This window comes from Aythya ferina, assembly GCF_964211825.1.
Source record: "Aythya ferina genome assembly, chromosome: 9".
NCBI classification, from domain to species: domain Eukaryota; kingdom Metazoa; phylum Chordata; class Aves; order Anseriformes; family Anatidae; genus Aythya; species Aythya ferina.
In genome coordinates, this window is record NC_140305.1 from 19,630,382 (window position 1) to 19,654,271 (window position 23,890).

At 42.1% G+C, this 23,890-nt stretch overlaps 2 protein-coding genes across 21 annotated transcripts in view; one reads left to right on the forward strand and one right to left on the reverse strand.

Moving 5' to 3' along the window:
- Positions 1-23,890, forward strand: part of MCF2L2 (MCF.2 cell line derived transforming sequence-like 2) — a 160,342-nt gene that overhangs the window by 77,903 nt on the left and 58,549 nt on the right. For all 11 annotated transcript variants that reach the window (XM_084528964.1, XM_084528966.1, XM_084528963.1 and 8 more), the window contains one exon: positions 771-859. In XM_084528964.1, the coding sequence (XP_084385090.1) occupies positions 771-859 (89 nt within the window). The remainder of the gene's footprint in view (positions 1-770; positions 860-23,890) is intronic.
- On the reverse strand, positions 2,223-22,499 carry B3GNT5 (UDP-GlcNAc:betaGal beta-1,3-N-acetylglucosaminyltransferase 5). 10 transcript variants are annotated; one of them, XM_084528978.1, is made up of 2 exons: positions 22,352-22,499; positions 2,223-6,361 (listed from the first exon to the last, which is right to left on the reverse strand). In XM_084528978.1, the coding sequence occupies exon 2, from the start codon at positions 6,030-6,032 to the stop codon at positions 4,908-4,910; it is 1,125 nt and encodes a 374-aa protein (XP_084385104.1). In that variant the 5' UTR covers positions 6,033-6,361; positions 22,352-22,499; the 3' UTR covers positions 2,223-4,907. The 10 variants fall into 10 exon arrangements, with proteins under 10 accessions (XP_084385104.1, XP_084385105.1, XP_084385097.1 ...); XM_084528979.1 differs by lacking the exon at positions 22,352-22,499 and adding an exon at positions 22,017-22,278; XM_084528971.1 differs by lacking the exon at positions 22,352-22,499 and adding an exon at positions 22,021-22,148.

The window sequence follows — 23,890 nt, forward strand, 5'->3', positions numbered from 1 at the left end:
CTTTGAACATCCTTATCCACCCTTCCCTAATCCCAAACCCTACAGCATTTAAGAGACTTGTCCTTACAGCAGAGAGTATTTTTATTTGAGCTGCAGCTTACCTGGGGATAATGAGATGTCATGACAAAATAGCCCTCCTTGCTTATTTTAAAACCGGGGACAGAAGAATCCAGAAACTTCATTCATCTGCGTTCTTTATAACTAAGATGAACTGCAGCTGCATCCTGAAACCTTTCGTTTGTCCAAGCTCACAGAAATGACCACTTCTAGAGACCAGATTTTTTCTGTTAAATTTAACACCTCCCTTGCCATATTTTAAATGCTTGTTTTTAAGACCATGTAAATACACCTTTACAAAGGGATAGAACCACAAAAGTTGTATTCTGAATGTTTCTATACTACAAATATTTCATAACTTTGCCAACATCCATTTTAGTTGTTAGTCAAAAGACAAAATCAAAACATACACAGTGCCACTTAATCTTTTAAATGACATTCCTTTGCTGTAATTTTCTTGTCTTCCTTGCATGAAGATTCAAATTATTAGGGCAGCATATCATTAGAATAGCTTATCAAAATAGTCTACAACATACCAATTCATTTCAAGCGTTAGTCTTGATTTTCAATTTGCACATCTAAGTCAATTATTTTTTAACTTGTCAAATGACATACTAGACTGGTGATGTGTTTATTCTTGTAAAGAATTAAAGTTCTCTATATAAAAGTATCAGTGATTAAGTATTTTCACATTGTGTGCGCTTTCCATTCAGATCGAAGTGATGCATGAAGCTAGTCAAGGCGGATCTAGCAGAGTCTTGGTGATGAGCGAAAGCGATGAGAACCTGTCAACAAGGAGGAGGTAAGGCTGTGTGCTTTAGTCATTATGTGACATAACTCCTTAGAATAAGCCTTGCTCATCTTATTTAGTAGTAAAGATCATCTCATGTTCAGGAAACTCTCATTTGACTATATGGCTTTGATACGCTTCTATTTTCAAGTAGAAGTTATAATAATCTTGTCTCCCTTTCTAGAAGGTCTTGAGAAAGATCATACTAATTACATAACCTAAACAACCAAATGCTCAAGTCATTTAGTTTAACAAGAAATACCAAGCAAACCCAGTTTTGGTTGAACTTCAGTCTCTAGGCCAAAGAGAATAATTTAAACCAAACTGCAACAAGCCCACAAAACAAACCCCACTCCTTACTACCTCTATTTCTTTTGTTTTCTTCAGTATAATTTAAATAATTTATATGTACATTATGTCTGTCTCACATGGGTACACACTAAAATTGCTTGATACAAGAGTACAAGTCTGAAAACACTAGCTTGTTAATACACTGTGCTATACAAGTCAGAGACAGCAAAATGCAACGTCTCAATTTGTAGTAGGTTCGAAGTAATCTTATATACTATGAAAATAATGTCTATCACTGGTTACCAAACTATCAGCTAGTTTTCAGAAAGTACAAGATGTTATTTGAATAGAATTTATTTAGGTAGATACACATCTCTACAGGAATGATTGCCTCAAAAGAACATATGATTTTGGAAGTTAATATTAACAATAGGCTAAGAATCTAGTACAAGGCATTTTCCCACAACTTTAAACCTGGAAAGTTGCTAAACAAATTTTTAAACTGCCTCCTTTCTTGAGAATTCCAATTTCACGTTTCCACCCCCTCCCCCTCAAAAGATCTGGAGGTTTGGTTCACAGTAGAGCAGACAGGAAGGATAGAAAAGAAGAAAAAAAATCAGTTCAAAGTCCTCTAAGAGAGTACTCAGAATGGTAATTAAGCATCAGAGCTGAGCTTGTCAGCTACAAAGAAAGCAACAAGAAACTCACGAGCTTTTTTATTTTTTATTTTTTTTTAAAAAAAGAAACAAGTCTGTTTATTCAAATCAAGTTTTACAAAACAATTGTATTTTGTGGTAAAGAGCAAAATTTAAGAATAAATATTGAACACTTTGTATAAAAATTAGTAATACCAAAGGGAAACTGATGCAAATCAAACAAACAGGTAAAAACAACTTTAGCATTAAACATGCTGTGCAACAATGTCATACTCTTAATGAGGCATAACCGACCATTCAGGCTGATACAGTTTTATTTGTAGAAGTAAAACCTGACAGCCCAGCATTGGAGCACCAAGACAATTGTTAAAAGAGGTTCCAGTTAGAGGTGTCAAATGTTAAATCAGTGTTTAGAATCAGAGAGTAAGTTTTCTAACTTTTTTTTTTTTAAGGAGTGCCTTCATGCTTTCATTTTTATTCATAAGCAACTTCCTTTTTCACTGCAGCAGAAGAAAATGCATGCTACAAACATCAAGGTCCTTTTAAGTCTAAGAAACAATTCAAACTAAACTCAAACTAGCTATAAAACAAAAGTATTTCAATGGTCAAGTGACTTTCACATAATGGCAAACTGCATTTAAGCAGTGTTTTAGATGTTAGCTAAATCACTAACCTATAGAAGTTTAATCTACTTCCAACTCAGCTTGTAGAAGTGAAAACATTGCTGGAAGAAATTGTAGTCTTAGTAGTACACATTGGTTATACAGAGCGTATGTAGACCCTCTTTCCCCTAAAGTGAATGGGGTGACTTTTTCAGTAGTGCAGTTTTGCTGTGCACCTCACTAATTTAAACAGCCCACAACAGGTCAGAGATCTGATGAAGTCTTTCTTTCAAGTACTGAATAATACTTCCTCTGTGTGTACCACCACACCCTGCTAGAGCCAACAGATTGTAGAGCTAGGTTTGATGGTTTGTTGTGTTCTATTTCTTGTTTGTTCTAAAGCATCCTCAGATTATAATCTGAGTCTGTTTAGGCAAGGACATGGAGTTCCTGAACTACAGCTGTTGCAGTCTATTTTAATGCTGACAAGTGAGTTATTTGTAGGCTCTATATACCCAACATTTGAGTCCAGTTGGGGTTTTTCCCCCCCTCCTGGAAATCTACTTAGAGTTACATATTCCACTTAGTTCCAGTAGTTACCTAACATCCATCTGAAATAGCAGTTTGAAGAACAGACAGCAAGCTCAGTGCTGTTTGTCTATGCTAGCATATACCATTAGCCATTCAAACCCTTAAAACAAAAGCAGCAGCATTTAAACAAAGTTTACCAGTTGCAGTTTAAAACTGCTGTGCCACATACATCTGTTGTAAAGTTAGAAGACAAATTAAGTAATTCACTGCTCCACATTGCTGTAGCAGCAAGAAACTTCAGGCAGAAGAGAAAAGGCTAGCTTTAGACATCTTAAAAAGCAAGTAGCATTGCTCCTGTATATAGTACATTTCTGGCAGATCCAAGAACTGTGACAGATAGTTAGTAATTTGCAAGCTTTGGGGTCATTTGTTATTGCTGTGCTGATAAACGTGACTCATTCAATCTTTCACAAGTAGTTTCATGACACTACCCACACAAGAACTCATTCCAGCATCAAACCAGTTCACAAACAATATCTGACTGTACCTTGTGCAGTCTGTGTATCCACTCCAGGGAGAGCTACCACAGGCTTTGCAATTAGCAACTAAATAACCTGTACTGGAAACCTGTGAAGACACCATCAGTGAGATAATACAAGAAAAGACAGAAGAACCTTGTTTTTACAAAGTTTATATGGCACCACAGTACAACTCATAACAACTGGAGTTTCAATATCACCTAGTTCTATCCAGATTTACAATGCACAGGTATTTTTGTTCCTCTACGGGTGATATTATTTAACTCTATTCAAGAGTTTTGTGGACACAGACTACCCTGAAGCTGTAAATAATCTCTTGTCTTTAGGAAAAACTTCAGGTTTAGTGATTTTCATTTGTGTACTGAGTTTGTGGTTCACCATCTCCCTGTCCCTTCACCGTGAAGTCAAAATCTCATGCAGAAAGTATTCTCCTTATTTAACAAATATAAGCAAGAAACATTGCTCTTTCAAGTCAATAACAACTTCAACTATAAAATTCTAAAGGAATACAGCTATGACTTTTGCTTGCTTTTCACCTTTAGAACTATGAATATAGGACAACAGAAGAATTGTTAAAAGAAAATAGGCCTTAAATGCATTTAGTCTATTTGCTTATTAGAGATTGGATTAATTATACAGCTTCATTTTTTCAGAAGGCAGAGATTAACACAACCAATTGCGTAAGTAACGTTAGATTTTCTTCCTTTAAAGTTTACTTCTGATCTAAAGGGAGCTCATTTGTTACTTAAAAGAATCAAGTCAGAGGGCACTCAAACAGTTTTCCTTACGTCAAAGACTTAGAGAGCTTTGAGAAAAGAATTGTAGCAGGTCTTTACTTCTAGTACTGTTTGCTTCATGGAAAGTATACCTGGACCTGCATAACTGACAAACAGAAGTGCTGAGGACTTGTAACCAATTTACTTTGTTTTAGACTAGTACAATAGTCTCATTGACTCAGTTCTATTTTCCTCTTATTTTGAGAGGTCTACTCCATTTTGATATAGTTTTTTTTTTTTTGAACCATATGCCTTAGCTCACATTGCTTTTTAAAAAAAGCTTCAAGACGTACTGAATCAAGTTCAAAGTAAATGACATTTTCACCAAGCACTTCAAATTCTAGAAGCCCGTTATAGTTCATTTAATGATCATACAATCCAGACTCATCCTGTGAAACATGTAAAAAGCATGTAAAAACAAAAACCACAACAGGCTACAATGTAGAAAGTTGCAGTACAATAGGAGAGCTATTCCAATAACCGTTTCTGAACAGAACCTGGGACCATCCTCCTCCCCCTTCCCTGGTTCACCCCCCAACCCCCACCCCAGCTATTCACATTTAAGTTCTACCCTCTTTTCACACTTACACATATTTTGAATAAACAGCTAAGAAGTTTGTTGTTCTGTTTTGGCTCAGTGGATCTTCAACACAGATATTCAAGTATTAAGAAAATGCAGCTGAACAGGGATATGTGTCCTCATAGAATAGTTTACAGAGAAGTACAATATTAACTATTCTGCAGTATACTCTACCCCAAAACCCCGAGGAAATCTTTTTAACTTCGGGATCTGTAGCCTGCTTCCAGAGACGGTGAAGATCCTCTACATGTCCATGAGATGTCATCATTTTGTTGTAAATGCAGGGATGATATGGAGCCTTTCCTTCCCCAGAAAAAAATACATGGTATTGTGGTACAATTCCCATTTTATTGGCACAGAGGCCCATGAAGACATCATCTATATAAAGACTTGTATTGAGAGTCAATGAAGCCTCGTATACTTTAGCTGCTACATCACTCGATATTACATATGCAGCTCCTGCTGTGTAGTCAGGATAAGAGGGCCACTGGTACATTTCATATGGAACATAGTATTTGCTAGTCTTGTCTCTTACGGGAGGGGATCCACGATGAACACGGCCAATCCAGAGGTCTTGAACACCCATTTGTGCTAGACTTTGGAGATAAGCAACAAGATTTGGCATATGGATAAATATATCATCATCTGCAGACATAATAAACCTGGCATGAGGACAGTAGGCATTCACCCAGCTAAACTGTAGAAGTAATTTAAGAGTAAGATTGTGAAAAGTATCCAAGAAATCTTGCTGAATCAAATCATTGTATTTCTGGTCTTCCAAATATAGTTTTCTTTGCTGCAGATGATCTGAGGGTCGTCCTAAAGCAAACAGAGTTTTAATATTGGCATTAAGTTTAGACTGAACATATTTCTCATTACCCCAAGTTTGTCGAATCGCATTCCTCCGATGATGGTTTTCAGGAGAAGTCTTCACAAGCAACAGGAGAAGAACATCCTGCTGTTGACATTTCTCTTCATGGTTGATCAAGTACTGGTAGCTTGATACTCTGTCCAGGTCTTCCCTGTTGACAGACAGGCTTTCATTCACAAAACTGTAGCTATTTATGAGGTATCTGTATGAATAGGACTTCATATGGCTTACAATGCGATTATCAAATGGTTCCCAAAAAAACATGAGACATAGTATGAAACAAGTGGCAAATAACTGCAAAAACTGGCATTTTCTGACTCTCCTAGGACTAACAAACATTCTGATGCAGTTCTTGTAATCCTTATTCCTGTTCAGGATCGGTGTTTTTAGAGTGCCCGTGTTTTAGCTTGAGAGCAGTGTCACCCCTTCAGGATAAGTGTCTACTGTAAGGCATGTTGTCTTTCATTCAGTAGCCTTGTAAAGCCAGCTTCCTTCACAGATTTCACAAGTCATATTTCTCAAAAAGATTTTTCTTCTGTTGGAAGAGTGCAGACAGTTTTGAAAGATGGGACTTGCATATGAGTTTTTTCCCTTTGTGGCATCTTAAAGTGAACACTGGTTCTAATCAGATCTTCTTACATGCTGATTTTCTTCATGAAGATGAGTACCTACCAAATGTAAGAAGAGGAGGGAGGAAAGTTTCAGTGAGTTGCTATTAACCCATCTGGTTTTATGTTCTGTCAGGGAGACTGACTTTACTGAGACATTCCCAATCACCACTCATCTACATAACCGGCCCCCTCCCCTCAAAAACCGGCAACAAGCTAGGGGCTGTCAGTAGCCCAAAACTTCCCTGAGGTTAGGAAAGGAAAGGGGGAAGCTGATGCGGAGGCTTCAGTTCTGACACAAGAAGCTCTTAGGAAAACCCACCGCCATTAACCAGATGAAAACATTTTGTTTAAATTCTTTAAGCTGGGAAGCAAGCCACACAGCATACAAATGACTGAGTTTACAAACTGTCTTTGGGCAGCCTGTTGAAGAGCGAGGCCCACACAGACACCAGTGACAGCTCCCCGGTGTCAGAGGGCTGGGCCCATCCCAACGGTCAGGCCTAGCCGCTAGGCCTCACCCCCCTCATCCCCACCACCGGTCCCTCAGGCAGCCATTTTCCCCCTCTCTACCACCCCACCTTGACCAGGCTCTCAGAGAGGATATTGGGGCCAGTGGGGGCTGCCCTCGTTCCCACTTGGGAGAGGGACACGGGAGTGCAGGCAAAGCGGGGCTGTCGTCACCTCAGCGCAGCCCCACAGAGCTTCTCACAGCCAGCAATAACGGCAGAGCCAGGCCACCAACCCTGTGGCGTTCTGAGGAGGATGGCGGGAAGGGGCCACTGCCACTTTGCCCCCGACCACAGCTGGGGTAGCACCACACCAGCTTTGTCCAGTGTGGTCCTGCCCCAGCCATGGAGCCCCTGGTGGCCTGGCAGGCAGGGCACGGGTGTTGTTCTCCCAGCTCAACCCTATGGGCAGGCTTGTAGAAAGTAAGCGGCCATTTCAGCCTGCCAGAGTGTGACTGAAATGAGATATGAACAGAATTGTGCTCCAGTGAAACTCATTACCAAACACTCCATGTATCATCCTAAAACCTGTACTTTCTAGCCAGTGGTGCAATAGAGACCATCTGCAACCAAGCTCAGGTGAAGACAGGTTATGCAGCATGTTGCAGCCGCTGGGGCCAAAAACTCCTCCTCAGTTTGGCACCCCTGTCATAGCTACAGCTGCTAATATCAGGCAGCTACCATCACAGGGCTATTCTCACTGATATCAGCTAGGGTTTTAGTGAAGAATCTAAAAACCACAAAGCCACGCAAGTCCAGCCTTCTTGCCCTGCAGTTTCTAGAAGTCAGTTCTTACGTAGGGGAGACGTGACTCCAGCTACACTAAACAAGAACATCCCAGAAGAGTAGCTACCTGCTCTTCCCGTAAAAACCCAGGGTGAGCTCTCAGAACCAGAAATGTTGTAAAAACCCAGGGTGAGCTCTCAGAACCAGAAATGTAAGACTGACACACACTGGAAGTAAGGCACCGCATTAGCTAGGCACTTAGTGCAGGCAAACACAACCTCTGAAGCAAGAGAACATGAGCTATCGCTTTTACATTAGAAGTTACGTGCAACACAAGTTTTTTGAGAGATTATTTTACCCATTTGGAGGTCTTGCAACTGGACGGTATTAGGAGAAACCAACTAGATAGTGATAGTAAAAGTTGATGCAATTTTATAGTGTAATAATCTAATGCAGGGAGGAGGGCTGACTGCTCAAAATGGAAACCATGGACTGGTGTGGCTGAAGCTTGCAGATTGCAGTGCATAACAGAAAAGCTGTATAGGCAGTTTGGTGAATAACAATCAGTCAGCACTTTTTATAGTATCAGTTTAAACCCGTTTTATTTTGGAAACATTAAGTTAAACAATGCACCTCAGAGTTATAAACTCAGCAACTTTATAATAGAATGCTACTGCAGAGCTTACTCTTGTTTCAGATGAAACGAACTTGAACAAGGAACTGGACTGTCACAGAAACACAGAAATTTGTTAACTTCTTTTGGGGAAGTAGGTCTGAAAATATCCACTACTTCCTGAAAGTGGGGTTAAGTTTTAGTTTTCCCCTCTGTCCTACATGCTTGCGTGTGCTTTTCTCCAGAAAGTCTACACTCTGCATGAAGTTGGCCAGTTAACACAAATGCTGCAGCACTGTAAACTGAATTGGGTGAGGCAAAGTGTACATCAACTTGTTGACATATATAGCAGGTGTCACAAAAAGGAAAGAAAAGTAGAGTTGCACTATAAAGCCTTTGGCAATATCCAGTCATCAGCAGAGAGGAGGAAAAATAAAGGTGACTCAGCTTCAGTGGTTAGGTTGCCCACTGCCATCAGGATAGCTTAAAAACAGCTGACTGACTTTCTCAAGAAAGTAGAGGCAGCACAAGGCAAGGTACTTGTACTTATTTGGTTAGTTCAGAAAGCCTAGTCACCACGTACAGCGTTTTTGGATTGTGCTTTGATAACAGATTTTGGCAAAAGTCTACAACTACTCATGTCATCTGGGCAAAGGGAGAAGTGAGAGAACAGTCAACACCACAAAGTGTTAACTTGAGACTAATATTGAGGCTAACCTATGTAACAGTTGTTGCTACTAGGGAAGACTAAATACACCTCAGAAAAATCCCTACCAAAATATCTGTGCAAACAGCTTTAATTTACAGAGAAGATACAGTGGGGAGATTTTAGCATAGATCAAGTCTCCTGCTCTCTAGTATCCCCTCCAAAAAGAGAGATGCTGGAAAGAATTTATTATTATTATTATTTTAATTCTTCAAGTTGTTCCTTGAAGAAAAAAAACAAGCCCTAAAATCAACTTACAGGCTGTAAGTTGAGCCTCATTTGATCTATTCCAGAGAAATTAAATCAGCATTTAGCTGAGAGAATTTAAGAACCCTCCTCAGAAACATGTCCTTCATAAAACTTAAATGTAATTATAGATAAACAATACTGATGACATTTAAAGAGGCTTCCTTCTCCCCCACACTGTCTCCCTCAAAAAAAAAAAAAAAAAAAGAGCCCAGAGACTTGCAAAGGTGCTGATACCCTAGAATCATTTTCACCAAAAGAACTTTATAGACATTCTCAATACTGATCCTTTGGATTAGTTATGCCCTCCTCCCCTTAACAGCTGCCTCAACCTGTACCCCACAAAAGCTATTTATTGACAATGGATTCTTAATTCTGAGGGGGAAAAAAAAAGCCTTCTTCCTAGGAAGAGGAAACTGTGGGACAGAAGATAAAACCATGCTTGACAGTCATTTTCCAGACCATAACTAAAGCGTTTTTGCCTCTTGGTGTGCATTCTCTTACTTGTGGCTTGGAAGCTTTTAGATATACTCTGAGATTGGAGACAAACTGGGAGAATCATGCACTCAAACAGTTCCTGTAGCTGCCTTCCCTTCAGGTGTATCTAAAAACACAACTGTGTGGTCCTCCCCCAGTTGTTAGTACTGAAAGTTTTTTTCACTCTGCAGCAATCCTACTTTTCCTAGATGGGTCTGTTTATTTAACCTGTTGGTATTACCATAAGCACAACTGTGTCATTTGAATGTAGCAACTGTTCACAGCTCAGTACTTTGCATTCTGTAAATATGCTAGCTCCATTTTCATCCCAGAGAAGTATTACACAATAGAAAGTCTTTGTGATGATTTGTAGAGTGAACACTGAAAAGCAGATCCCTAGGGAGCTACTTCGAGCATCCACAGAAGTCAGCATTTGAAAGAAGTTAGTATGAAGTCAATTTCAGGGTAGAAATAGAACAGTTTTGTTTTGGAAAATCCAGTGAGGAGGCAGAGGAGGCTAAAGAAACAGACACCTCAGACATGAACACAGACATTTGTGGGAGGGACCCCAGAGAAAACTCTGACACAAGAGACTGCCCCACAAAAGAGATTCCCTACCACCACCCTGAGAGAAACCTAAACCCAAGAAGAGACCCGCTGAGACTGCCCAGAGGGAACATTCCCTCACCCCCAGCTACAAAGTTTGTGGTACAATACAAAGGCTGGGTTTCAATTCATCTGTAATCAATTTGACACAGCACACCCCTAAATTACATCTGGTTTTAGAACAAAGATTATCAGGTATATTTCTGTCTTGTGCAGAAGGAAAGAAACATAGTTTAGTTCACAAACAGCTTTCTTAAGCAATGCAGGATATTCTAATAAACACTTTAGAGCTTTTTCCTTTTTTAAAAAAAAAAAAAACAAAGCAAAAAAAAAAAAACAAAGACACTACCAACAGCTTGTAGCAACAGTCCCTTTCTCATCAACTCTTGCATGGTATTTGGATAGACTTAAGCTTGGTCATCTTACTGGAGATAGAAGGAACTGGTTACTTAAGGGATGAATGAATGACAAGCATTTCTCTGCTTAGTTACAGACAGACTCAGCTCTTCAGATTAAGGATATTTCTAGCTACAGTCAATTTTGTTTCATCCAAATGCCAGCTTTGGTGCCCACATTATCCCTTTTATTTGGCTTGCAGCATATGACAGAAAGACCTCAAGGAAGCAGCAGCCCTTCAGCAAACTCAAATATTTATGAAGTTAAATGCTCATTCTTGGCTGTGCCAGAGAACAGCTAATTAGTTTAAGGGTGCAGTTCCATGCAATTGAACTCAATAAAAAGGTTACTGCTGCCAGCTGAGGATGGCCTTACACTCATTCTTTCTTCATCCCTGCCCTCTCATCACCACCACACAGATCTCCTGCAGCTTTCATCAGCTCTGAAGCTTATCTAGTTGCTCAGGAAATCAAGTTCAGCTCACTCCTTCTAAATTCTTCCTCAGAAACCAACCTGTTGAAACAGTGAAGTAACAGCAAGCAATTTATTTAGGTCAGGCTGTATCTAGGGGCAAAACTGAAGTTACAAGAGTACTCAGGGGTTCTGTTTTGCAGAACCAAAGTGTTACATTCATTGTTTCTGAAGCTTTCACTTTCACATAAGGCTTGAAAGTAGCCTAGTGTTACTACAAGAAACTTGAAATCCTGGGACAGGCTTCTGGACTGTAGTCAGGGCAGCCCTGTCACTCAACTACCCCAGATCAGCTTCTTTGATAGTGCTTGCTTGATATTGCTTCATCCTGCTAGACTTCCCATGTCACATGGACCCCAGCTGCAGCACCACTTCCCCTGAACCACAGGAACATATCCAACAAGAGAGGACAGAAGCCAGACAGCACAGGGTCTAGGATTAGCACTGCCTGGATTTCAGTTCAGGAAGAATTGTCAAGCCTAGTATAAGAATGAGATGATCCTGAAAAGAATACACTGGATTTTCTTTAAGCTTTCAAAGTCTGAACCCTGTAGCTGCGGCCTAAACAGAGAACACAAATTTTGGCATGTTTGAGCCTTTTCATTGTTAGGTAGAATTTAAGTTTTGCAGTCCTTGGTTTCTGAGCAATTTAAACAGTTATAATCCTTATAAAATTAAACTCCATCTCCACCAGTATTCCTGTACTGCCTACACTAGAAGACCAAAGAAAATTTAGCCTTAACACATCAAATAAACATGTAATTGTGTTCTGATGGCTTATCAGTTTCCCCTTCCTAGTAACTAGAGGCTAAGAAGGTATGTGCCTATGGTAATGGAAGCAAGGCCTGAGCTGATTTTGCTACTCACAACTTCAGCTACAAGATTTCACAACTCGGTTTCTCACAATTTTTTTCATTTACCGGCATGTCTTCACAAGTCGTGTTATCTGGCATTTCTGCCCTGGCCTATATCCTTCTCCTTTGCTCCCTTGTATTTGAAGAGTTTGTACACTAACAAGTTGCATTGAGAGGATATTCAAGTTCCTCATATGAGCTGTACCAAGAAAGAAAACTGAACAGAAACAAGTCACACCCAACACTACAGTGACAGATGTTTTAGAAAAAAACGTCATAAGGTCCTTAACTGATCCTTCCTTCCTACAAGGAAGGATCCTACTTCCTCACAAGCTCCAAGACTGAAAGAAACCATCCTCCAAAGAACACTTCAAGTAGTGTCAAAACCTCCCCTGCTACACATTGTTCCGTACAAAAGTAGTGAGAGATGGGAGTCAGTTTGGACAGTTATCACTTCAGAAAAAACATCAAGAAGATAACAATCAAAAAGAAGCAGCAGTGTTAGAAAGATGAAAGTGTAGAAAGACAGGTGATAAGAATTGCATCAATAAGGAACATAAATGCAGAAGTGACAAGGTTCAGTTTTGAAACCATTTAACCCATTATATGCAATTCCACACGCAAGCTTTGCCTGCTCATTTTATAGTTTACCTACAACCAGGGTACAGTTTCCTGTAATAGTCGAGTCAGCATTAAATGCTCTTTGTGCGTGCATTGAGGACTTCAGATTGAACACAGACCCAATTAAGATGTCCAACATCTTCCTAAACCTGAACTTCTGTAGTTGCTCAGTCAAGAAGAATCCCTCTATTAAAAAATGCATTGAAGTACAGCACTCTCAGGGGGACCTTCATATCAGAGAAATAATTCAGCAACACATAGGAAAAAAAAGCGAGTCAAAAGCTGTAACCACTTGTTGCTTCTCATTGATCTGCAATGTTTGCAATTGCTGAGGCAATCTCTGAAGTGTTGGTTGGCAGAGAAATTCAAAAGGATGGCAAAGTATTAGATGGCAATTGAGTAAAGCATTTTAGCTCCTTCAGGGTTGGAAGCAAGACATATTGTAAGGGATTAGGACTGCCAGGAAACAGCTAATTGCCAGCAGAGGTTTAGTTCCTAGAGATATTTTATATGTGCTACAGCAATTGGGTGAAAAGGACAAGAAGGATTTCTTCCATTTCCTCTAAAATGGAGCAGCATGCTTCCTAACTGCTATGAACAAATCTAAGTGGAGGCATCTGCTAGAAGGTGGAGGGAGGCTTGCCTTCTTCTCAAGTTGCTTTCAGCAGGATCAGTTCCCTAGAACAGCGACTGTGCAGAGCAGGAGAGGTATAGGACCACCCCTTTCAAGCACCAGTCTACAATGACTGTGATTTTCAGTTGCTTTAACTTGCTATAGCCAACGTAGACTATTCACCAGACAAGCTACGAGGGAGGATTGTTTCCAAGTATAAAAGCCTACAAAATATGAATGATTTAGTAGCTCAAGGGATTTTACATAAAATACACAAGCACCAACATGAAGTTCTGTGCTTTTGTGCTAGACTGAGCTAGTGAAAAGAGCTAGTTCTTTGCACTGCCTGTAAGGGTAATATTCTAAAGTTTCTGGCAGTTACATGATTGAGGCCACATGCCCTCATTTTCTGCAAAGGTTGATGAAATATGTACCAACTTCCATGCAGGCAAGTCAGAGCTCCAAGAAAGCTCCAAAGGCTGTAACAGTACCTATAGTACAACCCAACACATGTTTTGGCAGATGGCAGCGATGAGCTCTAATACTATCCTGAGCAGCACTCTGCATTTATGTAAGCTCACTTTCATAGTGCTAGTATTTAAAAGATGTGCCAGACTGGTACACATTCCTTTCGAATCCCGTGTACTAAAGCAGAAGTATACACAAAACAGGCAGAGCACATTAGCTACCTGTTAATAATATTACCCACCACCAGTGTGAATGGCAGAGCTTGAATTTCAAAACCATAGTAGTAGGACATAGTATTTACACACCCTGATCTGTTCGGTATAAAAAGCCAAACTGTACTCGTTTAAATTCACAGATAAAAATCTGTAAGAGAACAAGCACTTGTGATAAGCATCAGTACCACGGAAAGTTAGAGCTGCCATTTCCTGTTAATGGTGGAGAAACATCTTTTTCATTCTACAAGGAAGACGAAAGCATATGCACGCAGGACCGTCATTTTCTTGAAGAAAGAAAAATGACAGAAAGGAAAAGACAGTAAGAATTACCAGAAATACATGAACTGCCATTTCACATGTTTAATAGCCATAAGTAGTGTGCAGGTTTCAAGAAAAGGTATCTTAATCTTAAGTTGAAGTTCAAGACATGGTCAGTAGACTATATTGCAGCCAAGTTAGTGATGACTGCATGTGGAAACAAGTGCATCCTATTTATGCTCAGAGAGTAAGGAACTCAGTTGTTTGTAGTGGTGGTCAGCAAGATACTGCTTTGCTTATAATCCCTTATCTTACATGATTGACTGACTGCAATTGCAACCAATTAAACACACCTCGTGACTTCAAATAAGGTAACTCTTTGTAAAGAAATGAACACATCTGCAGCTTGTTTTTGTCTGAGTGCCAGTGCCCAGTTACTCAATAACTGTTTGTAAAGGTGGTTTCCCCACTGTCACTTTTTTGTTTAGTTCTCATTATTGCTGTGTAGGTACCACTTCAGCAAATACTTTAAGAAGTACCCCAAGCTAAGCAGCATCACAAAGGCTAGGTAAATACTGTATAAGCTTTCCAGTGCTACTGCTACAGGCACCAGTAACTATCCCACTGCACATTAAGCCGTTTCCTTTTGCTAGTAGAACTTCTGTCAGTTAAATTTTTATAAGGAAGTAAGAGGAAAAGCAACATGGAGAGCTGTACTGCTCAGTCAGTCTAGCCCACTATCTTTCTTTTCAGTTTAAGACCTCATGTAGCCTCAAATTAAGAATAAATATGTAATTAGTTCTGCCCACACTGATCGGAGATTTTCCTAAGCCACACAATTTTCCCCCCACTTATCTGCTGGCTGTCCATACCACCAGTAGTAAAATTGACCAGCACCTACTTTGCGTTTGGTTTTTAGGTCCCTTGCTAATTTTCAGCAAGGTCCATCTCCTACTGCTTGCTTTGGAACAGGAACAGCGAGACAGCTACCCAACTCCTGTAACTAGGGTCATGGGCCACCTTCAGTTACAGGGAGGGAATAAGTGTTTTTTAAAGCAGTTTTTAGTTGTAGGAAGGTCAAAACTGCTGTTAGTCCCCAGAAGAAACTGCAGAGAGAACAGAAGCCATAGAGCTCCCCTCTCCTTCCCTAAAAGTTCTTCCACCACTACCACCCTTTCTATGGAGAGGGTCTGCCATTTACCTGTATTAGTGAAAAACCCACCCGAGAATCTTACTGAACATTAAGTAGTAAGGGAAGAAAGACACTTGTTTGCCAGAAGAAAACAACACCCACCAAAAAAAAAAAAAAACAACACCACAAAAACCTCACAAAGATGTAAATCTTTCAGAGCTCACGTAGAAGCCTCACCTTTTGCAAGCCCAAGGTTCATTGCTGTTATCAGTGCAAGGCTTACCCAACAGCTGCCAGGCCTTGCTGCATTCTATAGCAGTTTTAACCTAATACCTAATGTAAGCAGCTAGGGTATCTGCCATGACAGACAACATGGGAAGCAGTTGAGAAAGGCAAACAAATTTGACAAAACCTCAGGCTTCACCCCATTGCGTGGACAGGAGGAGTAAGTTTTAAGCAGCTACTCCACACTGGCCTCCTCTCACCAAACAGCCTAGTAACAGAAAGTTTTTTTTTTTTTAAAGCAGAATTAAAGCCATTGTAGGAGTCTAGTCTTACACAGAGACTGTCTAGTATCGCTCATACTCCTGCTTTGCTTTAAAATAAAAGTGAGCAATTTTATTCTCAGAACAATGGAAGCCCACCAAAAACAGGAAGAAAAACCTGCGTGTTACAGTGCTGAGCTTGGCTCCAGAACCCTCTTTTTGGTGTAGGAGAGAAACCAATTATCCTATTATGCAAAGAAAGTACTAGAAATATAATATAACCAGGAACACATCTTTGCCCTTTTTGTGTGCAGTTAACAGTCTTCCTGCTTCAGTAAGACTTTGGTCAGCACTTCTTATAGCCTCTAGAAAGCCCCCACCCTTCAATTTTATAGTAGATCATTTCTGGAACCTTATCTTAAAGCTTGCACAAGTAAATAATTATTCCATATCATTTGGAAGATTATAAATACACTTGATAAGCACTTGCAAGAACAGATAGGTACTGCACATTGTTCCCTTGGCTTCAGCAGAATCATGCTTTGTTCATGCTCACACCCTCCTGTTCACTGCTGTATGTAGATGTCAGCGACTCTTAAGCTGAAGAACAAGTGCTGTATCCTGCTTTGGGCTGAGAGAAGTGGAAGAGTTGCTAGTGACCCTGTCCTGCTATTAATGGCTCTTGGATAATCGCATCTAATGGGTTCTTGTTTCATTAATAGGAAATTAATCTAGATCTAGTAAGCAGTTTGACTATATATTCTCCTTTTGTTTTACATTTGTGCTTCGTTTATTTCCTTAAGAGTTAATTCCAATTTGAGGTAGTTCAGCGTAAGTCTGCTAGCACTATTTACACTGCATTTGCACGTGTTGAAAGAGTTCCTATATAGCTTTAATTTCAATAAAAATGTCAAATTTTAATTTTTGTTGCTGTATCTTGAATGACTAAGTTTTACTTTTATTGAAATTAAAGTTATGTAAGCAGCACCTGGAATTCAACCGAAAAGTCACCTTAACCGTAGGGGAATCGTGTAGAAAGAGCGACCTGACTTGACTCTCCATTTCTCATCAGTCCCAACTTCAGACTGCCATTCTGAAGGCATTCATGAATCCTCCAGTAGCATAATGAGAAATTTCCAAGTGATTTTAAAGTCGACTGCATAAACATGTTAGATGCATTATGTGAAGAGGTATGTGTAGTTTGAGGAAAAGCAAACTCCTGTCCATTCACAGGAAAATATGCTTCATATCAAAAGCTTTTGTTTCTCTCCTGTATTGAATCTACTTTCCAATTTACAGACTCTTACATACACGTTGGGGGTCTCCATGCATGTTTGCTCCTCTCTGGCTTGCTTGAAACACCTCAGATTTGATGATAAAGTGGACGGAGAACCACCTCAAAAACTAAAGTAGCTGCAGGTTGGCTGGAATAGCAGCAGCTCAAGGCTTTGTTGAAGCCTGCCTGCAAGATGGGTGGGATGAATTCCATTAATCCTCTCCCACTTCTGTGGTAACCAAGGAGAATTCTGGCCCTATATACAGCCCTTTCCGCCATGAAACAAGGCCAGAGACAGAACAGGAGACACTCATCTGCTTTTTGTTGTGAAATACGGGGAGCAGGAGCACTACAAGCCCACAGCAGCGAAGAACTGACACACACTCCCACACACTTACGAGAAACGTGACAGTACAGCAGGCTGCAGCAAATGGCACTGCATCTGGCAGTTCCTCGTTTACTGTAGCTGAAGTGCCCTCTGAGACCTGTAAGCAGTCTGCTGGCCATCACAGGCCCTAGAACAGAGGACCACAAAGAATTCTTCAGGCCTAACTTCGTGATTCAAACCAGATAACCAAGGAGCTGTACCATCCTCCCAACACGTTTAGTAGGCAGTGAGATTTAAGACCACGGCCTTCGTAAATTAAATGAGGCGACTTGTGCATTTACATTTAGCCAGCAGTACTCGTCTCTGCTCATGAGAAATAGATAGTAGGTCACACTATTTAATGATATCTAGAGTTAGTGAAAACACATGTTTATACACATACAACCCTCACACAAGACTAACATATGGCTGAAATGCATACTGCACCAGATTCAGAATTGCTGCAAGGACCATTTAGTAAAACAGAACTAAGGAGAACCTAAAATGGAAGTCACTGCAAAACAGACCAAGAACACCAGTCTGTGAACTCTAAAAGGAAGGTACAAAGACAAGAGCTGAAGCATACATGACAGGGATGAACTTAGGGCAGAAGGAAACAAACAGAAAAATATTCATTAAAGAGCCCGATTGTGCTAGAAAGTTGAACTTTGAAATAATGCAATAGAAAGTCAGTACCCTTAGTTACTGTAAATCACTTTATCTTATCTTAATGATACACCAGGATGTGTAAGATGTTCTAAGTGGCAAGTCCAAAGTGAAACATTAATCTTTCCTTAATTAACCAATTCATGTAGAAGAAAAGCCATCCATCCATTTCATAGGCCATGAAAGAGCAGAGCAGAGGAAGAGGGAACCCCTCCATATATGACTAGTAGTGGGGTTGGGGGGAGGGTTGTGGAAATAAGAGCCATAAGTTTCCTGCCTGAAGAGAAAAGGGCGCTTTACCTCATTTGGTACAAACTGCTTCTGGTCTCGTCAGAAATGAAACTGGTAGAACTTTAAAGTTTTAGGATGCAGCAGGAGAAGTAGTGTGAACAGAGACTGACTTAGTGGGACAGCAGTAATCTGGGGCAGACAAAATTCTATTTAAGCAAGTTTCCTCAGCTCTCAATGGAGAAAACTATCTAAAATATCTACCTTTGGTGATAAATCCTAGCACACCTCCCAACAATATGATCTGTGTTGATCAAAAAAGTTCTTTGCTTCAGAAGTTGTTTGGAAATCCCTGATGGACAGTTTGTCTTGCTGTACTGTGAAAGGTGACAGCACATCTTCAGAGCATGACAGTAGTCCTGGTAGTTCGGAGTGACCAAACACGTTTTATTCAAGTTTAAAACTACATCCAGCAGTATGTAGATGGTACCAGACAGTCAAGCTCAACCTCATGAAGCTGGTTCACAGCAAGCAAACTTGTTCTTTGCTATGAGACAGGAATTCCTACAGCTTATGATATTAGCAAGATGTAGACATGTTTCCTCAACAGTCCTTCAAACTAAGTTGCTTTCCCTTACAACATTGCCTTCTTTCAAGGTCATCTGTCCTCAGGCCATTTGGAATCTTGTAGGTTTTCCAATTCATTTAGGCATCTAGCAGTGACATCTCCAAGCCACAGTTTTATCTATATTAAGATCAGGCTACAAAACAACTCAGGCAACAGGTAAACTTCAGGGCTGGTAGAGGTTCACTCTAAAAAGATTCAATTCCAAAGCAAAGGAGTTGTTCCATCATATTTCTGTACCTTGTGGTAACTTTCCCACTGACTGCAGTCTTTAGGTCAAGAATCACCTTTCAAAGATCCTTCCATAGCACTTCCCCTTAATGCCAAGGGCATGTCCTATCCATGAAGCTTCTAAAAGAAGAAGGAAAAACTCTAGCATCCCTGAGTGTTTTATTAGACCTTGAATACTTGAGATGCATAGATCAGGACTACTCGAACAGACCTCATTTTGGGATCTGGACCACACTTCCAAGTGTTGCTGAGATCCCAGATACACAAGCATTTCCTGTATGAGCAAGGAATCTGTTTGTCACTTCTGGATAGCTTGACAGAGATGGACCACACTGCTTTATATTGGACTTTAAAGGTTGATTATTCAGCGGACCATGGTAGTAACTAACCAAAATAGCCTCACCCCAGATATTCAATGTCCTAGGAAGCTAAGGAGGATGCCTCACTATACTCTGCAAGCCATATAGGAGGAAGAGCTAGTAGTGCCACACTAATTCATCACTTCTATTGCCAATTCCAAGGCCAGCAGACCTACTACAGGAACAAAGTCACAGTAAATTTTCCCAGTAAAAACCGCTCATTACTTGTGTCCACCCAAGCCCTTGCAGTAAGTGACATCTTCAATTTAAAGGATTGCCTAAACAATTCTTCAGGCATAGATTGATAGCCACGGGAGATGAGGCAATGTTTAGTACATCCTAAATGCCATAACATTATAGGTAAAGAATAACACTGCTTATTTGAAAAGCCGGTGGCTTACATATGCAATGACTTGCAGGATTTTCCACATGCTGCTCCCCAATCTGTAGGTGAATTACCATTCCTAGTTTCAGTACTTGCTACTCCAGTTTGGCCAGATGTCAGAGACACCGTCCCAACTACTGCTTTGGGCAGCATTAGTAACCAGCTTGCTTCTCAGTTTATGAAGAGAAAGAAAGCAGCAAGTGACACAGTTTTGAATCACTTAATGGAAGAGAACTAGTATAGCAGACACTGCTGGTAAATTTCAAAGCAGAAAAAAAAAAATCCACAAAGCCTTACCAGTGCAGGAGCCTGCATTTTCACTGAGATTACATTTCCATAGACATCAGATGATGGGCTTCCAGGAATCTAGTCCTGGGCAGGACAAACAACCAGTAGCCCCCTAACAGCAGCACAACACCCAGCTCGGTGTGATGCTCCAGCCTTCTGGGTACACTGCTGGAATATTCCACGGCTGTTGTTCTCAGCTGTGCTTCGCTATCTACTGCCCTGATCAACAGAAAAAGCTAGCATTTATACTGCCTTGGAGGACAACAGTTTTCCCCTTTTCCAAAACATTTATCCATTTCTTAAGCACATCCTTTCCCTCTTCCAACTGCTAGGAGATAACCAACAAGATGCATCACACAAACTAGCTTGAAACATTTGCACACACTACTGCTGAGAGATCCTCAGGCATAAGCCCCGGCAGGCAAGAGATGAGGATGCTCCAGCACAGAAGAGCTGCCCAAATCGACTCCTCCACCTCCTCGTGCAGCCCCAAAACAACTTCAGGCTTTTTAGCATTGTCCCACACAACGCAGAGTAGCTTACAGCAGAGCCAAGCCGGTCTCCCACCTCCAGACAGACTCCGAGACCTTCCTGGGGAGCACTTCTAACAAAGCTGGCTGCCCTGAAGAGCTCAACCGCCTCCAGCGGGGTGCCCCTGCGCCCCCCCCGTGTCCTCCTCGGGGGCAGCCCCCAAGTCCCGGTCCCCCCGAGGACGACCCCGGCCCCTGCTTGGGGTTTCAGCGCCCTCCCCAGCGGCTGCACGGAGCTCCGGGGGGGACAGGGCACCGCTTCCAGCCACGCCGGGAAACAAAGGAGGGAACCGGCCCGGCCCTTCCCGACCGCCTCCCCGCCGGGGCGGGCACGCCTGCGGCCAGGGGAGGAGAAAAAAAAAAAAAAAAAGAAAGAAAAAGAGGGAAAAAGCAGAAAACCAGAAGGTTTTAGAGCCGTACAGGCGGGCTGAGCACAAACGCGCTTCCTAACCGCGCTCGGTAAATCCCCCTTACTCTTAGGGCATTCTCTCAAGCCGATTATCTTCTCCGGAGCTCCCGCAAAAGAAGTTCGGGGAAGGGCGCCGAGGAGCGGCCGCGGTGCTAATGAGGGCGTTAATGAGGCCGGGGAGGGCTCGGGGCTGCCCCAACCCCCCGGGCCCGTGCTGCAAACCGCGGCCGAGCGGAGCAACTCCCAGCCGGATCGGCGAGTTTCTTGGGTGGGAAGGGCTGGGAAAGAAAGAGAAAAGGGCATAGGGAAAGAAAACGTGAAAAAAGAAGCCTTTTCCAGTAGGGAAAATAAGAATAAAAGCTAGTAATTGGGGGAAGGAGGGAAGCGGGAGGGGCTCCCGGGGCGGGGGAAAGCAGCGCGGCTTTGAATGGGCTGCGGGAGGGAGCGCACCGCGCCGGGACCGGGGGGACCCTGCAGGGATTTGGGGGACCCTGAGGGCTCCCCGGCTTTGTTTTGGGACACAAAGCAGGCAGACAGCGGGCAGAGATGAGGCTGAAAGGGATCTGCTAGGACGATGCATAAAAGGCGGTAGGAAACGCACTGAAGTTTGGGGCTCGTTTGCCACAGAAATATGCCAGCCCGCAGCCAAGCTGGCCTTAAGGGGTAAAAGCAAGGAGCTCACGGGGCCGGGCTGGAGCCGAAAACTTTGGGACAAAGCCGCCGGAAAATTTGGCTGATGCAGGGAACCGCGGCCAGGCGCCCCCTCCCCTGAGGAGCCCAGCCCTCGCCCTCCCTGCGGTCGGAGAGAAGCACTTAGGGAAACAGCAACTTCTCGCGGATTTTAACCGCCCGGCTCCCCTCCTCACCACGGCCGGGGCTGAGAAGGGACCGAGCTGCCTGCTTTTGGCGAGGGGACGAGCTCAGGAACCGGGAAGGAGGGAGGAAAGACCCGCACCGACCTCGGGGGCTCACCCAGCGCAGCGGCCGGCAGCCTCCTCCTCGCCGCCTTTTCCTTCCTCGGGGAAGAGAACTCGCCCAGCCCGCTCCCGGGGCCGCCCCATTCACTCAGGATATAGGATCCCTCGGCTCCGGGAGCCAATGGGCTCCTCCTCCCCTCCTCCTCCTCCTCCTCTTCTCCTCCCCTTGTTCCTCAGCCGAGCGCCGGGGTTCCTCACCGCCTTGGCGAGTACCGCGCCCGGGGGTCAGCCGGAGGCGACCCCTGCTTCCTCTCTCCCGAGGCTCAAACCAGTTGCTTTTGTGGTCTGACGTCCCGATGGATCAGATTTATACCTTAAAAGGGAGATGGGGAGTCACGGTGCAGGCGTAGCTGTCGCTGCTGTAAGGCTCCGAGGGCTCCGCGCCCTCCCATAGCCGGCTGCTGGGTGCGGAGGGCACGGAGCTGGCTGAGGCTCTGCACGGCTTGGCTGGGAACATTCAGGGCAGGAAGGAAAGAAGAGGGTTTCAGGGTTTGGTTATTATTATTTATTTTTCCCTCCTACCTTGGCGATTTCTTTGCGTCATCCTGAGGAGGATGCCCTTTTCTAAACTCTTCTGAGCCGTTTTTAGACAGACCGGATTTTCAGAGGCTGAAAACGTGCCTGTGCCTTGCAGTGCTTCAGGCTCAGTCAGTCTCTATAGACAGATTGGGAGTATTTAAAAACCAAGTGATGGTAAGCGTTAGGAACGTGCCTTCCTTAAAGACTTTTGCAAACTTCTTATAAAGAGGAAAACTAGGTTAGAAGAAAAAAAGCTGTTTCAAATTAGGCTGGAAAGCTGCTCTAACATTGTGCCTCGTGGGTTTGAGGAGGCACTCTGAGATTTCTCAATGAACTCAAATATCAGACGTGGGCTCATTGTGTATCTTCTATTCTCCCACAGACTGTGATTGATCGAATTATTCCTGACCTCATCATTGAGTTCATAGAAACTTAACTGTTGCATATTATGGCCATTAGTGTTTGCTGTCACTTCACAACCATAAATCTGACAACATCTCTGCGAGTGAGGAATTGTTTTCTTTGTACACACAGGAGAGACAATGAGAGATATGAATTCTGTTGTCAAGGGCACCCAACAAAAGTAGAGCAAGGGTAAAAACCAAGCAGGTTTTTTTTTTTTCCAATCCTACAGAAGGATGGGTTGCTTTGTAATATGGGTTTTGTTTGGGGAAACTTCAAGGGCTAAGGAGCTTTTCACTTGACCTCTCTTTTTTTCCTGCTCTATGTCTTAATATGAACCTTATAACAGCCTTCCCAGATTTCTCTTCATCTGCTTGATTCTGCCCCAAGACAAAACAGAATACTTTCCAGTTTTTGATTCACCGTAGCAGTAAAGGTTCATAGATCGTGTGTAAATTTGGCATGTTATTTAAACAGTATTTAAATAATAGTAAAAGTAACCTAATAAACAAAGCATCATTTATTCTTCTTACCCAAATGATAGTTGCTGACTTTCCCCCTAGTTCATAAAAGGCTTTTCATAAGTTTATCTTTCTTTCTTCCTTTCAGATGTCATCCCATTTGCACAGTTTTTCAGTAGTAAAACAGTATGAATGAGAAATTCTCAATGAGAGATATTTAAAAAAACTTAGGTTAACAATTTCTTGGCTGCTGATAGCAGTTTTTCCTGTTTTCCTTTTCAGTTGAATTTAGTAAGCCAGAGAGAAAAATAAAATAGCAGCTGGATTCTTCCTTCCACAGCTAAGTGTGAAAAAATAAAACTACACAGCATGACTCACTTGTGCTTCGACCAAATATTCCTACGCGCATGCATTTTAAACTTAATATTTACTATGTATGAGGTCAGCTTGCCAAACAAAGTCACCAAGTA

What these genes read in the sequence shown, in the direction of transcription:
- B3GNT5 (XM_084528978.1), bottom strand. Translation starts at nt 6,032, where the DNA reads ATGTTTGTTAGTCCTAGGAGAGTCAGAAAATGCCAGTTTTTGCAGTTA.